Source organism: Oncorhynchus tshawytscha, linkage group LG25 (assembly GCF_018296145.1).
Source record: "Oncorhynchus tshawytscha isolate Ot180627B linkage group LG25, Otsh_v2.0, whole genome shotgun sequence".
In the NCBI taxonomy this organism is placed as follows: domain Eukaryota; kingdom Metazoa; phylum Chordata; class Actinopteri; order Salmoniformes; family Salmonidae; genus Oncorhynchus; species Oncorhynchus tshawytscha.
Genome location: NC_056453.1, coordinates 23,196,483 through 23,214,056, shown reverse-complemented (window position 1 = coordinate 23,214,056; position 17,574 = coordinate 23,196,483). Strand labels below are relative to the sequence as shown.

The following is a 17,574-nucleotide window of genomic DNA, read 5'->3' as shown; positions in this document are numbered from 1 at the left end:
CTTCAAATCCGTTGCAGGTACATTTTAATCCACACACACAACCTACCTGCTATGTACTATTTTACAAACGTTCATATAAATAAATAAATGCTGTTTGTGTACTAAAACAGCAGAGGGAGACAAACAGTCATTTATTTCTCCTTTGCAGGAGATGTATTGGATAGTGAGTGTGGGGCTGAGAATGAAGATGAGGAGAGGATTGTAAATGTGTGGATGAGGATGTTGTGTGTGAGGATGTTGTGTATGAGGAGCGTATGTGGGATGGTAACGGTGTCAGAGGATGAGGAGGGGGTTCTCTCTGAGTTGCCTGTAAACGCTGAACAGTGTCTTGGTGGTCTGTCCCGTGGTCATCCCCAGTCCAATGGCTTCTGGGATACGAGCCTCCTGGAGATGCTCAGATAGGACCTGGCAGGGGTGAGGAGGAGGAAGAAGATAAAGAACAGGAAAAAGAGGTAAGGCTATAGACACAGAGAAAAGTTGAGAAAATACTACAGATTGTCTGTTTCTTGTGTGTTTGAGGATTTATGTGTTTGAGTATTTCTTTCAACCCTTATGTTACCAGGTAGTTTGTTGTTAGTCTGGTCTCACCTGTGCCCGCTGTAGGGCCTGTCTCAAGCCCAGTCCCTGGACTCCCATAGAGGACTCCTGTGTGCTAGCATTACCCTGGAGAAGAGCCTTTCAACACACACAACACACAGGGTGTAAGGGAGGAGAGGTTGATGTAGCAAACAGGCACAAATGTTTATCACACATGCTGGGATTCCCTACCTGAACACGGCTTAACACTGCATGGTGTAGTCCACACACGGCTGCCATGGAGGAGCACTGCACCCGCACCTCCACAGCCTCCTTAACACTGGTGTCCCCTACAGTTACCTGGCCAACAACATACAGGTACAGTCATTCTCAACACATACCTCATACAATATTCTCCCAGGAAAGTTAAACATGACCTTAAAGTGAGTCTAAAAGGATACAACTATAATAATATAATAAATGCAGACGCTTTTTTTTTATCCAATGAGATTTAGTCATGCATGCCATACATTTTATGTATGGGTGGTCCCGGGAATCAAACCCACTACCCTGGTGTTACAAGCGCCATTCTCTACAAACTGAGCTAAAGGACCCCAACTGATACACCCAGTATCAATACAATCATGTTTTCATGATATGTAAAAAATATAAAATAAATACACACCTCTTTGGCTGTGAGTTTGACGGTGTGTCGCCCTAGACACCGGGCGTAGACCACAGAGCTTTCCTGTCCTCCATTGTCCCCTCTGCCCCTCCAGTCCTCTCCTCCTGTCCCCTGTGACAGCAGCCAGCCCAGCACAGAGCCACACACACCCTGAGAAGGGCCAGCAGAGCCTGCTGGCTCCAGTCCTAGTGTCCCTCTCAGTAGCTCTGTTGAGACCTTGATGCTTGCTGAAAACAGCCCCCCATCAGACGCCACCATCCTCTCTCCTCCTCCTTCTCCACCCCCCCTCCCAGAACCCCTGCTCCGACGGGTGCTCACGAAGGCCTCAACGATATCCATCGAGACGGTATCCGGGGAAATGGGGGGTCTGTTTGGGTCCCTGTGAGGGGGCGTGGTCCCGGTCACCTGCAGAGCATCCAGCCAATCCACTGTCAGCGTGTCAAGGGGCAGACTGACCCATCCACCCTCCAATCCCAGACGAGATGCCGGCTCCCCATTGGCCAGGAGGCGGGACAGCTCCTCAGACCCCAGCAGGCTTTGCAGTGAGTAGGTGAGCGAGCAGCTAACCGTCACAGGGAAAGATGTGTCCCCCGCCACTGTTAGGGGCAACGACACTTCCATTCTCCCACCCGGCTCTAGTTTCTGGAATGGGAATGAGAATGTTTGAGAGGTGTTCACCCCCCCTGCAGGAAGAGGGTAGGATAATGGTAGAACTCTCACACAGAACATCCAGTTCCGTTCTAGAATGTAAGGACTAGAATTGTCCAGAACACAGGTCAGATTCAGGGAGTCTCTCTGTAGCAGGCGGCTCCACTTGGCAACAACGTGACACCTGATTGGCTTCTTGCTGACCGGGAGCTGCTCTCCACTGTTCTGATTTGCTAGCAGTAGGCAGCAGACATTGAGCACCTGATTCAGGTGTCTGAGGGAGTGGTTTTTGGACTGTATGGTGCTTTTCAACACAGATGCTCTGTGGGACAAGCAAGAGCACATACAAGTAAATTAACATGTTAAATAAGTACTATTCATCTGAATAAAACATGTTAGATCTACCATCAAATCTACTGCATGCCTCCTCACCTCTCACACACATCTCCGATGGCTGCAAGGAGGTCCCTCACTCTCTGTCCCACCTGTGATAAGGGGAGCCTGGGTATGCCCCCTGTCTCTGTCCCCTTAGGCAGGGTTAAACGCTGGAGCCTCCCCCGGAGAGACAAAGCCACCAACTGCACTATGCCTGTAACACACACACAAACATGATCTGAAAGAAAACAAACTTGATAACAAAGATCGGTTGCAGAAAATATTGGTTGAGCTGAACACACACTTTACCTGAGGCATTGTGTGAGGGCCCAGCCAGGGCAATGACTCTGCAGACATTAAGGCTGACAGGACTCTGTAGGGTAGCAGACTCCCTTGCTCTCACCATGGCCTGTCCCTGGCCTTGCCTCTCCCTGTGGCCAACCACCAGGCTCTCTTCTGGCTTCGGAGGTTCCTCTCGCACCCCTGAGAGATCCAGGGCTAGAAGATCTGACCCTGTGCTGTAGTACAGGCCCTCCCTGCCTGCACACACACACACCACAGGCCCTGACACACACCCCTCTGTTAATGCTGCTACCTTGCCCCCCTCCTCCGGCCCCCCTTCACAGGTTCTGACCAGCACCACCCTCCCCCATTGGCCTACTGCCACCAAACACTGTGGACCATAATTTGTCCCGGTCGTGGTTCCGATAAACATGATTGGCTGCTCCATGCTGTGTAGAACTCTAACGCAGGGGTCTGATCGTCCAGGGAGAAGTAAGGGGAGGGAGCAGAGACGCCCATCAGGCAGGCCGCAAAGGATCATGGGGGAGTTGATGAGGGCAGCGTCGACGCCGAAGAGGAGCTTGAAGAGGAGAGGCTCCAGGAGAAAATGTTTGACGCCTAATGATGATGACAAAGGTGGTAGTTTTGTTGTTGTTGAGGATGATGAAGATGATAAGGGTGGTGCATCACTGCTGTAAACGCAAGCTAACACAGGTCTCATGACCAGTCCTGCGGAACCATTTTCCTCTGATTCAACATGGTGACCAGCTGAAACGACAGGTAGACTAAACTGAGTCAGTTTCTGGTGGTCAGCTGCTTTATAGAGAGTAAACCACCAGGCTGCGTCTCTCAGGGAGACGGTCACCAAGGTCCCACCGGACCCTCCCACCTCAATCAGAGAACACACCCCCTCGTCTCTGGCTGCCAGCGAATTAGACAACACCTTGATCAGAGCAGGGCCAGGGGATTGGTCAGCTGTGGGAGTGGGAGACCTTGTGAGACAGGACAAGGGGGAGAGGGTAATCAAATATACATGTCATTTTTGCATGGTCAGTCTCCATAGTTCAAATGAAGAGGTTCATACTTAGGGTGCAGAGTTGGTAGACTGACACAGTACACCCCATCACTCTCACAGACAGCATAGACAGACTGCTTGTCCTCACTCAGCACCATGTGACACACTGGACTCAGGAACTGAAGAACAGTCTGGAATAACAGACAAGATGAGTGTTTCTTGTCCATGAAGAATATCAGATATATTTGACAGCCTGTTACTGCAACTTCAGCGTTAATCAATAATCAATAATAAGTTCCTTGTCATTATATTACCTGCTACTCACCTGAGTGTTCATCAATAATCAGTTCACCTGTTATTCACCTGAGTGAATGTGTCACCTGTTGTTCAGCTCTTGCTGCTGGTGAGTCTCTGATCCACCTCTACGCAGACGACACCATTCTGTATACTTCCGGCCCTTTGGACACTGTGTTAACAACCCTCCAGGCAAGCTTCAATGCCATACAACTCTCCTTCCGTGGCCTCCAATTGCTCTTAAATACAAGTAAAACTAAATGCATGCTCTTCAACCGATCGCTACCTGCACCTGCCCGCCTGTCCAACATCACTACTCTGGACGGCTCTGACTTAGAATACGTGGACAACTACAAATACTTAGGTGTCTGGTTAGACTGTAAACTCTCCTTCCAGACCCATATCAAACATCTCCAATCCAAAGTTAAATCTAGAATTGGCTTCCTATTTCGCAACAAAGCATCCTTCACTCATGCTGCCAAACATACCCTTGTAAAACTGACCATCCTACCAATCCTCGACTTTGGCGATGTCATTTACAAAATAGTCTCCAATACCCTACTCAACAAATTGGATGCAGTCTATCACAGTGCAATCCGTTTTGTCACCAAAGCCCCATATACTACCCACCATTGCGACCTGTACGCTCTCGTTGGCTGGCCCTCACTTCATACTCGTCGCCAAACCCACTGGCTCCATGTCATCTACAAGACCCTGCTAGGTAAAGTCCCCCCTTATCTCAGCTCGCTGGTCACCATAGAATCTCCCACCTGTAGCACACGCTCCAGCAGGTATATCTCTCTAGTCACCCCCAAAACCAATTCTTTCTTTGGCCGCCTCTCCTTCCAGTTCTCTGCTGCCAATGACTGGAACGAACTACAAAAATCTCTGAAACTGGAAACACTTATCTCCCTCACTAGCTTTAAGCACCAACTGTCAGAGCAGCTCACAGATTACTGCACCTGTACATAGCCCACCTATAATTTAGCCCAAACAACTACCTCTTTCCCAACTGTATTTAATTTTAATTTATTTATTTATTTTGCTCCTTTGCACCCCATTATTTTTATTTCTACTTTGCACATTCTTCCATTGCAAAACTACCATTCCAGTGTTTTACTTGCTATATTGTATTTACTTTGCCACCATGGCCTTTTTTGCCTTTACCTCCCTTCTCACCTCATTTGCTCACATTGTATATAGACTTGTTTATACTGTATTATTGACTGTATGTTTGTTTTACTCCATGTGTAACTCTGTGTCGTTGTATCTGTCGAACTGCTTTGCTTTATCTTGGCCAGGTCGCAATTGTAAATGAGAACTTGTTCTCAACTTGCCTACCTGGTTAAATAAAGGTAAAATAAAATGAATAAAAATTGAAGCGGGCGAAGTGTATCGTTTGAGATTCAGCCTTACCGTCAGTTTCAGCTCTTGTGTGTTGAAGACCGACACCTCGTCGCCCCCAGTGCAAATCAACACATCTTCCCCAGACCAGATCACTTTAGCAGCTGTACCCGGCGAAGGACATCCGAACTCAGCCCAAGTCTCAACAACAGCACATCTCGCCTCCATAGCCGAGAGAACTGGAAAAATAACAGGTCAGAAAGATTATTCAACCAAGAAAGATTATTCAAATTATCTTTATAGTCACAATTAGGAAATGTATTGTGCAGTCAAAGTTATGATAGCAGCAACTTATTTACTAACTAGTTATGTCCATAATACCAATTTTTAGGTCGTTTCAGTGCTGTAGCTTGATTGAAAAAAACATCAACTGGTTGTTGACGGATGCAAAACTCCGTGGGTGTTGTTTCTGACCAATCAGCGTTCCAAACCTTTTTTTTTTTTTTTTACCCATTACCCAAACACCAATACCAACGTATAACGTCATGAACCTCCCACCAATCACAACATCGCAGGAAAACATCCGCCAAATTTTCGAACACGTTTTAGTGCGGTGCGATCGTAAGCTTTTAGCTATTGTAAACTCTTGGCTGAAAGCGTTATGTACGGAGTCAGATAGCTGCCAAAAGGTTGAACGTACGTATCAGTAAGAAAAGCCATGCGTGAAACATTACACGTAAAATTTCATTTGTTTTATTTAACTAGGCAAGTCAGTTAAGAACAAATTCTTATTTTCAATGACGGCCTAGGAACAGTGGGTTAACTGCCTGTTCAGGGGCAGAACGACAGATTTGCACCTTGTCAGCTCGGGGGTTTGAACTTGCAACCTTCCGGTTACTAGTCCAACGCTCTAACCACTAGGCTACCCTGCCGCCCATGTAAACATACAAACACCAGGTTACGATTACGGACTAACATTTTAGGCTTGAACAAATCTTGTTGCAATTCTGACATTCAATAATGCCTTTCAGAGTTTTGGCAGTTTCCTCTCACAAAAAAAAAAAAAACGTACACCAAGCCACTTGTTAGGAGTGCTACATGGACAAGCCTAACCCAGTATATAAAAAAACGGAAGTCGGGGAAACCGGAAAAATAAGTATCCTGCACGTTTTCAAGTTAAAAGTCTCCATTCTCTATTACTCCTCAGTTGAGTTTACGTCACATTTGGGTAGCTAATGTAATGGATTTGTTTGCCAGCGCAAGTCTAGATGGCACTAGCTGTATTATGCCTACAACAGTGAAGTTTGCTAGGTGTATCTCTACAGCATGGGCATATCTCTCGGTGATGTGGACACCCCCATGTATGCACCTTCTCAAAATGTGACTAGTTCAATATTGTACCATCCAATTGGTTACATCTAGGCTAAATCTGCCATAAACTTATTCCCACACTTTACAAGAACTGTTCAGTGGTCTGAGGTAGTCTCCGTATAGGCTAATCTCTCAATTGTGACACTGCTGCCCAGGTGAAGAGCTTGTGATCTCCATGCAGCACCATGAGCCTTTGGAAAAGCACCCCTCAGCCTCAGAAGATGCCCTTCTGAAGGCATGCAGCTATAGTCATTATACTCTAATGTAGGCCCATTTGCCTACTAGCCAAATCAAGTGCAAAGCATGCTTGATGTGGGCAACTCATCATTCTAACATATTTGAACATTTAAATCATCCTTCATTCAGTTCAGTCAGTCTGACATCCATTCTGTCATTTGTCTGAGTGGCAATAGGAACTAAATCAAAGAGAATGGAACAGTCTTATTCATGTGTTTATTGAAATCCATGTGTGTATTCAAAAGTATCATAATTATCCAAAGGTCTTTAGTAATTAATAATTCAATGTTTTATTTAGGCCTATCCAAAAAAAAAAAAAATAGGCCTTCAACTTGTAGGCATTGCAATTTAGGCTATTACACAATATAACTATTTTAGAACTCTATTTGTGTTTTATAATGTTTATTTATGTATTATAGGCCTCGCCTTAAAGAGATCCTAGCTCACAGGCCTCTAAATATAGCCTCTACATTAATTTTAAATGCTGCTGTGTGTTATTTAATGGCCATATAATGATGGCTATTTAACAGTCGGATGGCCTTGATGTTTTTCAGTCTCTCGGTCCCAGCTTTGATTCACCTTCACTGACCTCACCTTCTGGATGATAGAGGGGTGAACATACCGTGGCTGGTTGATGTTGATTGATGTTGATGATCTTTTTGGCCTTCCTGTGACATCGGTTGCTGTAGGTGTGCTAGAGGACAGACAGTGTGCCACCTGTGATGCGTTGGGCAGACCGCATCACTCTTTGGAGAGCCCTGCGGTTGAGGGCAGTGCAGTTGCTGTCCAGGGGGTAGTACAGCCAGACAGGATGCGCTCAATGGTGAATCTGTAAAAGTTTTTGAGGGTCTTAGGTGCAAAGCTGAATTTCTTCAGCCTCCTGAAGTTAGAGGCGCTGTTGTGCCTTCACCACACTGTGTGGGTGAACCATTTTAAGATTGTCAGTGATGTGTATGCCGAGGAACTTTAAGCTTGTCACCATTTCCTCTGCGGTCCCATCGATGTAGATGGGAGTGTGCTCCTTCTGCTGCCTGAAGTCCACGATCAGCTCCTTCGTTTTGTTGACTTTGAGGAAGAGGTTATTTTCTGCCAGGGCCCTCACCTCCTCCTCACTGTAGGCTTTATCTTGTTGGTAATCAGGCCTAGTACAGTTGTATCATCTGCAAACTTGATGATTGGGCTGAGCATGCACCCTTGTGGAGTCCCTTTGTTTGAGGATCAGCGTAGTGGAGGTGTCGTTTCATGCCTTCACCACCTAGGGGCGGCCCGTCAGGAAGTCCAGGACCCAGTTGCACAGGGCGGGGTTCAGACCCTGGCCCAAGCTTAATAATGAGCTTGGAGGGTACTATGGTGTTGAAGGCTTAACTGTAGTCAATGAACAGCATTCTTACATAGCTATTCCTCTTGTCCATATGGGATAGGGCAGCGATGGCGATTGCATCGACTGTGGATCTATTAGGGTGGTATGGAAATTGAAGTGGGTCTAGGGCTGAGTTCTCCAACTGGCGGCCCCCGGGCTGAATTTGGCTGTTGGTGGTTTTATTTGAACCCCCCAAGTATTCCGAGCAACAACAAAAAAAAACTTTGTAGAATTTTCATTGTTGGACATAAAAGACTACAAAAACACCAGGAAATCAGCTCAGTGATTTTAATTTAAGAAATCTGTTCCCAAGTATTCCCACGCATAATAGAGAGACACATGATCGACACATGATCGTATACATATGTAAGCAAGGTTTAAAATGATTATATTTTAGTCAAACATCCCTTTCTTGCTCTCGGTCCTCATCTTTGTAAGTCACCTTGATTTTGCACATGTGTGTTTTATCAATTTCTTTATGAAAATATTTAGCTAACTCCATGACAGTAGCTGAAGCAAGTGTCTACAGCACCACACACATAGACTACAAACGCATGCGGGGCCTGGCATGTCCTGAGCTTGTGATGTGAGCACAATTGGAATTGGCGAGAAGGCCGACACTCCAGCCTTTGGGTCTCTCGCTCCGCACTCCAGTAAAATTGGGCAAGCTTCGCTTCTCGCTCCGCTCACATATACTCTGGCCCGGACTTAGCCAAGTGCTTCTTCTGTCTCAAAGAACTGGAGGGCTGGGAGCCAGAAGATGACCCAGAGTGAGTTGTTGGACAATTTATCACTAAAGTACCCTAAATTGGTTCTTTGTGTCCTTTATTTCAATGTGTGTAACGTGAACGAAAGAATGCCGCCAGAAACATGTAACTAGGAATGTTGTGCAGTGTTGCCAACTTAGCGACACATTTTCAAAAAATCGACTAGCAACAAATCTAGCGACTTTTTCTGGTGTTATTGGAGACTTTGAGACTCTGACGTGAAAGCACATATCGTTCTTACTCTTCTCAATGAGCCACGGGTGCTGCCTTGGGCCCAATCCTCTGCTGGCTGATCCCGCCCAGGGCGGGATGCAAAATGTTCTTTGTCTAAAATAAACCACTACACAAAAATAAATCAATGCATTTGACTCACACAGCCTCAGTCACTTACTCACCTTGTCCACTGTGTGTGCCTCTCTGTGACATAAGCTAAACATCTAGCTGGCTAGTTCATGTCTAAACTGTACACTCAAAAATACAGAAAGGAGTGGGAATCAAACCCTGAATTAAAAGGCTGGTTGAAGCCGTGTATTGACATCTCAAAAACATACTCAAAAGGCAAAGCCTTATAACAGTTCCACCCAAAACAAGCTGCCATTTATGGTTTTAAAAAATTGACTCTGCAAAAAAGGCTGAGGCCACCATGGCATTAGCTATCGCTGAACACTGTTCCATGCTGGCAGGTGATCACATTGGAGAAGCATGTAGAGCTGCTTTCTCAGACTCCACTGCTGCTACCCACTTCAACATGCACAGGACAAAGTGCACAGAAATGATTAATGGTGTTCTAGCACCATACTTTCTGAAAAAGTTGGTCGCAGATGTGGGTGACCAGCGTTTCAACCTCCTCCTCGATGGGTCCACGGATGTGGGTGACCAGCGTTGCAGCCTCCTCGATGAGTCCACAGATGTGGGTGACCAGCGTTGCAGCCTCCTCGATGAGTCCACAGATGTGGGTGACCAGCGTTTCAGCCTCCTCCTCGATGGGTCCACAGATGTGGGTGACCAGCGTTTCAGCCTCCTCCTCGATGGGTCCACGGATGTAAGTGTTTCTAAGTACCTGGGGGTTGTGATAAGGTACTTTAGTGACACCAATCAGACAATTGTATCAACATTTCTGGGGCTTGTTGAGTTGGAGGGAGAAGATGTCAAATCTATAGCCAGTGCTGTTGTGGCTTTCCTCTAAGTGTTGTCTTAAAAAAGAGAAACTCCTGGGGATAGGGACTGACAATGCCTCTGTTATGACGGGGATTAACAATGGGGTCCATAAAGTGCTGAAGGAGGTGTATGGCCTCAAATATCTGGTTCTTATTCGCTGTGTGCCACTCTCTGCAGCTTGCTGTAAGTCATGCTTCCAATGACACCATCCCCCGTAGTGTGGAATACTTGGTACGAGAGACTTATAACTGGTTTTCAGTGTCTCCAAAGCACAGGGAGGCCTACAAGGCCATATATGAGACCATCAACTGTGGGGAGAAACCTTTACGGATAACCAAGGTGTGTGCCACACGCTGGCTCTCCATTGAACCCGCGGTTTCATGCATTTTGGACCAGTGGGAGGAGCTTAGGCTGCATTTTGCAGTCACCAAGTCCAGTGAACACTGCTACATGGCTGAGGTTTTATACTCCATGTACAGTGATCCTCAAAACATATTGTATCTGATTTTTTGAAGTCAGTGCTGGGTGAGGTACAGTTGGCCATCAAGGCTTTCGAGGGAGAGCAAGTAGATCCTCTTAAGCTACTTGACAGCTTGGTTAGCCTGATCAAGTCTGTGAGCAGTAGGGTGCTGAATCCACTGGCAAATTTTGATGTACTCAAAGGGCCAATAGATGGATACATCAGTCCCAAACCGTACCTTGGTTACCTTTGAGTCAAAGGCAGCTGAGCTCCACCTTGCGCCTGAGGATGAAAACAATGTCCGAAAGCGGTGTGTTGCCTTCACTATCTCCCTCACTAATGAGTTGAGGGTGAGACTGCCAGACAACATCGACGCATTGCAGTAGATGTCAGTTTTCAATGCGGAGGAAAATCAAAAGCTCAATAAGAGCCCTGGAGGAATAGAAAAAAATAGCCAAGCTCCTTGGCTACTCCCCTGCAGAGATAGACAAGATTGTCCAGCAATGGCATGCCATCCATCTTAGTAAATGGAATGAGACACAAAACACACTGGGAATCTGGAGTGAGATTTGGAAGTTCAGGGATGCAGCTGATCTCAACCCGTTTCAAGAACTTACCATGGCTGCTGTGTCTGTGTTGTCCTTACCACTTAGCAAACTTAGAAATCGCATGTCCTTGCAGACCCTTAACTCCATCCTGTACATTCGATATGGACTGAAGTTGTCTGGTGAGGCTTACTATGAGCACTGATAATGTTTTGCAGCTTTTTGACACATCAGCTGCTTACTCATTTAAGTCAGCTCCCTCAGTTGCTGAACCTGCCATAGAGAGGCTTGCCAAAATGACGACGACCCACTCTTTCTGTGAGCCAGCACAGCCTGTGTGTGTGTGGAGGGGGGTCTGGGGGAAAAAAAAACAATTAACCTGAATTAGGGCCAGACTAGTTACCATAATTTTCTCACATTGCCATTGACAGTTTTTTCTATTGTCTCTTTTTGGTCCATTTAGATTGTTAATGTAGATTATATACAAAGATTTTTTTTTTTAAATGTTATGGTTAAAAATGTTCATGTTTTACTGTGACTTATTGTAGGCTCTTAAGTGGACCATAAGGTTAAAAAAAACAAATTAAGGCAACAAAAAAATCAAATAAACAACTAAGTAACTCCGCCTGAGTGTCTCTTTTGGGTCACTTTTGCCGGTCCCAAGCCCGGATAAAGGAGGAGGGTTGGAATTGTGGCATAAAAAAAAAACAAGAATCGCCAGAAGAAAGTTCATTTGTAGTTCTAAACATATTTAGGGTGTTTTTTTACAAACTTTTTGTCTCTCCCACGACCTTATTCCTCTCTCCTACAGCGTCCATCACAATTACATGCACATGGCCAATTATGCAAATTAGGTGAGGATGTTATTTAGTGACTTTTAGGACAGCAGGAGTTGGCAACACTGATGTTGTGCCAAAAGAACTGGGAACTTGGAAATCTCTGACTTTGGTTTGTTCAAGACAACTGAACTCTGGGGAGGGGGAAAGCGAGATCAGACTAGGGAAATCGTTTTGAATGGTCATCCAAGTCGGAAACTCTGGCATCTTTTGTCATGTTCAAAACAACTTGGAACTGGGAAATCTCAGACTTCCGACTTCATGGATGTTTCCTGGTTACTTTGAATGTTCGAAATCATAGTGTAAGAACACTTTTAAAGCCTAAAAGGATAAGATGATCCAACTTGGCTAACCACAGCAGTAAGCTGGGTACCTGTTTAGCAAATTCACTCATTTGTAAGTTATTAATAACCTAGTTAGCTTTCACATGTTCTTGTCAAACTGTCAACAAATTAGCTAGCAAGCAACAAGATATGCCAAAAAAAATTCTAAAAACCATTTCAGGGCAAATAAATCAGATTTGACCATTCAGACACAAGTCGCAATGCTAGGAATCAGATTTGTATATGACATCAAACCACCTACCAAGGAATGTGACTTGAAATATCTGATTCCATGGGCTGTTTGGCTGTTCAGACTGAAGGAGAAAGAAGAGATTCAAATCGGATAAGCAATTTTTAAAAAACATTTAGTCACTTCAAACTGCCAATGTGAACAAGGCTTTAGATCATGTATTTTCAGGTAGAGATACTTTTGGTCATGTAGTGTATGTTGACACCTGCTTGTTGAACATCTCATTCCAAAATCATAGCCATTAATATGGTTTTGGTCCCCCCCATTGCTGCAATAACAGCTTCCACTCTTCTGGGAAGGCTTCCCACTAGATGTTGAAACATTGCTGCGGGGACTTGCTTCAATTCAGCCATGAGCATTAGTAAGGTTGGGCACTGATGTTGGGTGATTAGGCCTGGCTCGCAGTCGGTATTCGAATTCAACCCAATGTTGTTCAATGGGGTTGCAGTCAGGGCTCTGTGCAGGCCAGTCAAGTTCTTCCACACAGATCTCTACAAACCATTTCTATATGGACCTCGCTTTGTGCACTGAGGCATTGTCATGCTGAAACAGGAAAGGGCCTTCCCCAAACTGTTGCCACAAAGTTGCAAGCACATAATTGTCTAGAATGTAATTGTATGCTGTAGCATTGAGAATTCCCTTTACTGGTAAGGAGCTTAGTTTGAACCATGAAGAACAGCCCCAGACCATTATTTCTCTTCCATCAAATTGTACAGTTGGCACTATGCATTGGGTCAGGTAGCGCCAAACCCAGGCATTACAAGAATAGGGTTAGCAATCTCTGCTCTAAAGAAACTGCGATATGCACATTGAGCTCATAGAAAAAAAATCTACTAAATGTAATGACGGTCAATTAGTTGTTTAATTAAAAACCGAAAAATAACCAACATTTTGGTTAATCACTCAGCACACAACCAAAAGGCAAATGTTTTCATGAATTTACGATTTTGGCTTTGTGGCTATGGTAACAATTGGAAACCATTTTGCCTGTTGTGCTGATGTTGGCGAGCTAATGGGCCAGGGTTCTGGTCTGGAAGCAAGCTTTTGACTGCACTTACAGTAGTACTTAGGTACTGCAGTTTAACTGAATCATGACTGAGAAAGACAATTCCCATTGATGGCCACATAGAGAAGTCACATTTGAAAATTCCTAATAAGTCACTTTAGTCATCAACTTTGTGGACAAAACGAAGGCACTCCTTTGATATAAAGTTGTTTTTAACATGTCAGTTTGTCGCTTTCACGAGGTTGGAATAATAACATGTTCTACTACTTAAGACATTGTCTCGGAGTGGAGCTGGAGTGGATCGAGTTTGGCCGGAGCGTGGAGCGGCCTGGTATGTTTGGTCTGTTTCGCAAGCGTTCCCGGAAGTCTCGATGTTGCAACTCTGGGTTTAGAAACTCTGAATCTATAATAATTTGGCTGCTCTAAATTCTTTTGACCAGCAGGAGCCACTATTGTGTACATTGTTGATCAGTGTCTAATTTACCTATTTTCGACACATTTGGCTCAAAGGCCTCAATGCTTCAGGAAGCTTTGTTTCCCCATCACTAGAGCTTGTAACTGAAAAATACTGGTTAAAACAGTGTAGCTACAATATGTAATGTTTTGGGCAACCTGACCAAATTGACATCGAAACGTGAGTTATAAATATGTCATTCTCATTGAAAGCAAGTCTAAGAAGTGGTAGATCTGTTCTGTGTGTGCTATTTCCATGCTTCCTGTTCTTAAGTTTTGGTTTTACTTTGTTTTGTACACTAGCTGAAAATACAATATTTTGGGTTACTGAACAGAAGCCAGCCGCACCGTGTCAGAGGAAACACCGTCCACCGTCAGCTTGCAGGCGCCCGGCCCGCCACAAGGAGCCGGTAGAGTGCGATGAGACAAGAAAATCCCAGCCGGCCAACCACTCCCTTAACCCAGAAGACGCTGGCCCAATTATGCGGCAACTCGTGGGTCTCCCGGTCACGGCCGGTTGTGACAGCCTGGGATCAAACCCAGGTCTGTAGTGATGCCTCAAGCACTGCGATGCAGTGCCTTAAAACGCTGCGCCACTAGTGTTTTGCTGGTACAATGATTCTCTACACTTTACATTTGCTTGTTTTGTCACAAACTGAAATTAACTATTCGCAACAAAGCCTCCTTCACTCACGCCACCAAACTTACCCTTGTAAAACTGACTATCCTACCGATCCTCGACTTCGGTGATGTCATCTACAAAATAGCTTCCAACACTCTACTCAGCAAACTGGATGCAGTCTATCACAGTGCCATCCATTTTGTTACCAAATCACCTTATACCACCCACCACTGCGACCTGTATGCTCTAGTCGGCTGGCCCTCGCTACATATTCGTCGCCAGACCCACTGGCTCCAGGTCATCTATAAGTCTATGCTAGGTAAAGCTCCGCCTTATCTCAGTTCACTGGTCACGATAACAACACCCACCCGTAGCACACATTCCAGCAGGTACAGTGGGGAGAACAAGTATTTGATACACTGCTGATTTTGCAGGTTTTCCAACTTACAAATCATGTAGAGGACTGTAATTTTTTATCATAGGTACACTTCAACTGTGAAAGACCGAATCTAAAACAAAAATCCAGAAAATCACATTGTATGATTTTTAAGTAATTAATTAGCATTTTATTGCATGACATAAGTATTTGATCACCTACCAACCAGTAAGACTTCCGGCTCTCACAGACCTGTTAGTTTTTCTTTAAGAAGCCCTCCTGTTCTCCACTCATTACCTGTATTAACTGCACTTGTTTGAACTCGTTACCTGTATAAAAGACACCTGTCCACACACTCAATCAAACAGACTCCAACCTCTCCACAATGGCCAAGACCAGAGAGCTATGTAAGGACATCGGGGATAAAATTGTAGACCTGCACAAGGCTGGGATGGGCTACAGGAAAATAGGCAAGCAGCTTGGTGAGAAGTCAACAACTGTTGGCGCAATTATTAGAAAAATGGAAGAAGTTCAAGATGACGGTCAATCACCCTCGGTCTGGGGCTCCATGCATGATCATCAATGATCATGAGGAAGGTGAGGGATCAACCCAGAACTACACGGCAGGACCTGGTCAATGACCTGAAGAGAGCTGGGACCACATTCTCAAAGAAAACTATTAGTAACACACTATGCCGTCATGGATTAAAATCCTGCGGCGTACGCAAGGTCCCCCTGCTTAAGCCAGCGCATGTCCAGGCCCGTCTGAATTTTGCCAATGACCATCTGGATGATCCAGAGGAGGAATGGGAGAAGGTCATGTGGTCTGATGAGACAAAAATAGAGCTTTTTGGTCTAAACTCCACTCGCCGTGTTTGGAGGAAGAAGGATGAGTACAACCCCAAGAACACCATCCCAACCGTGAAGCATGGAGGTGGAAATATCATTCTTTGGGGATACTTTTCTGCAAAGGGGACAGGACAACTGCACCGTATTGAGGGGAGGATGGATGGGGCCATGTATCGCGAGATCTTGGCCAACAACCTCCTTCCCTCAGTAAGAGCATTGAAGATGGGTCGTGGCTGGGTCTTCCAGCATGACAACGACCCGAAACACACAGCCAGGGCAACTAAGGAGTGGCTCCGTAAGAAGCATCTCAAGGTCCTGGAGTGGCCTAGCAAGTCTCCAGACCTGAACCCAATAGAAAATCTTTGGAGGGAGCTGAAAGTCCGTATTGCCCAGCGACAGCCCCGAAACCTGAAGGATCTGGAGAAGGTCTGTATGGAGGAGTGGGCCAAAATCCCTGATGCAGTGTGTGCAAACCTGGTCAAGAACTACAGGAAACGTATGATCTCTGTAATTGCAAAAAAAGTTTTCTGTACCAAATATTACGTTCTGCTTTTCTGATGTATCAAATACTTATGTCATGCAATAAAATGCAAATTAATTACTTAAAAATCATACAATGTGATTTTCTGGATTTTTGTTTTAGATTCCGTCTCTCACAGTTGAAGTGTTCCTATGATAAAAATTACAGACCTCTATATGCTTTAGTCTTTAGGTGCCTTTTGGCAAACTCCAAGTGGGCTGTCATGTGCCTTTTTTACTGAGGAGTGGCTTCCGTCTGACCACTACCATAAAGGCCTGATTGGTGGAGTGCTGCAGAGAGGGGAACCTTCCAGAAGGACAACCATATCTCCACAGAGCGACTCTGGAGCTCTGTCAGTGATCATCGGGTTCTTGGTCACCTCTCTGATTGCTCAGTTTGGACGGGTCGCCAGCTCTAGGAAGAGTTTTGGTGGTTCCAAACTTCTTCCACGCTGCAGAATTGTTTGGTACCCTTCCCCAGATCTGTGCCTCGACACCAATCCTGTCTCGAAGCTCTACGGGCAATTCCTTCGACCTCATGTCTTGGTTTTTGCTCTGACATGCACAGCCAACCGTGGGACCTTTATATAAAGGTGTGTGTGTGTGTGTGTGTGTGTGCGCGTGTGTGCCTTTCCAAATCATGTACATTCAATTGAATTTACCACAGGTGGACTTCAATCAAGTTGTATAAACATCTCAAGGTTGATCAATGGAAACAGGATGCACCTGAGCTCAATTTCGAGTCTCATAGCAAAGGGTCTGAATACTTATGTAATTTTGTAAAAATTCATGAAGAAATGTATGTAAAACCTTGTTGTCATTATGGGGTATTGTGTGTAGATTGATGAAAACAATTGATTGAATACATTTTAGAATAAAGCTGTAACTTAACCACATGTGGAACAAGTCAAGGGGTGTGAATACTTTACAAATGCACTGTAAATACAGGCATATCTTTGAGTTAAAAAATGTATTATCTGAAGATACGTTTATCATATATTGTGTTCATTTGTTAGAACTGATTATATAAACTTCGAATGTGAGGATCTGCTGACAAATTGCAGTGAATGTTGGGGTAGAGAAGCTAACCCGGGTCGCTGGAGTGAAAGGCAAACACCCTAAGCATTGCGGATCGCTACAATATGTTGGTGTTGTGCACTAGTAGATGTGCGTAATAGCCATGCGTAAAAGGGAGAGCGAGAGACTTGTTGTGCGCCTGGTGCACATAAAATAAAAGGACCCGCCTGCTTGTACTCTGCTGCTGCTCAGAAAAAAATATTTTA

At 45.0% G+C, this 17,574-nt stretch overlaps 1 protein-coding gene across 4 annotated transcripts; it reads right to left on the bottom strand.

The window, feature by feature from the left end:
• Positions 1-7: 7 nt before the first annotated feature.
• faap100 (FA core complex associated protein 100) lies at positions 8-6,228 on the bottom strand. 4 transcript variants are annotated; one of them, XM_042306145.1, is made up of 9 exons: positions 6,136-6,228; positions 5,232-5,398; positions 3,591-3,712; positions 2,534-3,498; positions 2,282-2,462; positions 1,202-2,171; positions 769-876; positions 589-675; positions 8-405 (listed from the first exon to the last, which is right to left on the bottom strand). In XM_042306145.1, exons 2-9 carry the CDS (start codon positions 5,385-5,387, stop codon positions 274-276), a joined length of 2,721 nt encoding a protein of 906 aa, XP_042162079.1. In that variant the 5' UTR covers positions 5,388-5,398; positions 6,136-6,228; the 3' UTR covers positions 8-273. The 4 variants fall into 4 exon arrangements, with proteins under 4 accessions (XP_042162079.1, XP_042162078.1, XP_042162076.1 ...); XM_042306144.1 differs by lacking the exon at positions 6,136-6,228 and adding an exon at positions 5,541-5,645; XM_042306142.1 differs by lacking the exon at positions 6,136-6,228 and adding an exon at positions 5,523-5,618.
• Between the last annotated feature and the right edge of the window lie 11,346 nt (positions 6,229-17,574).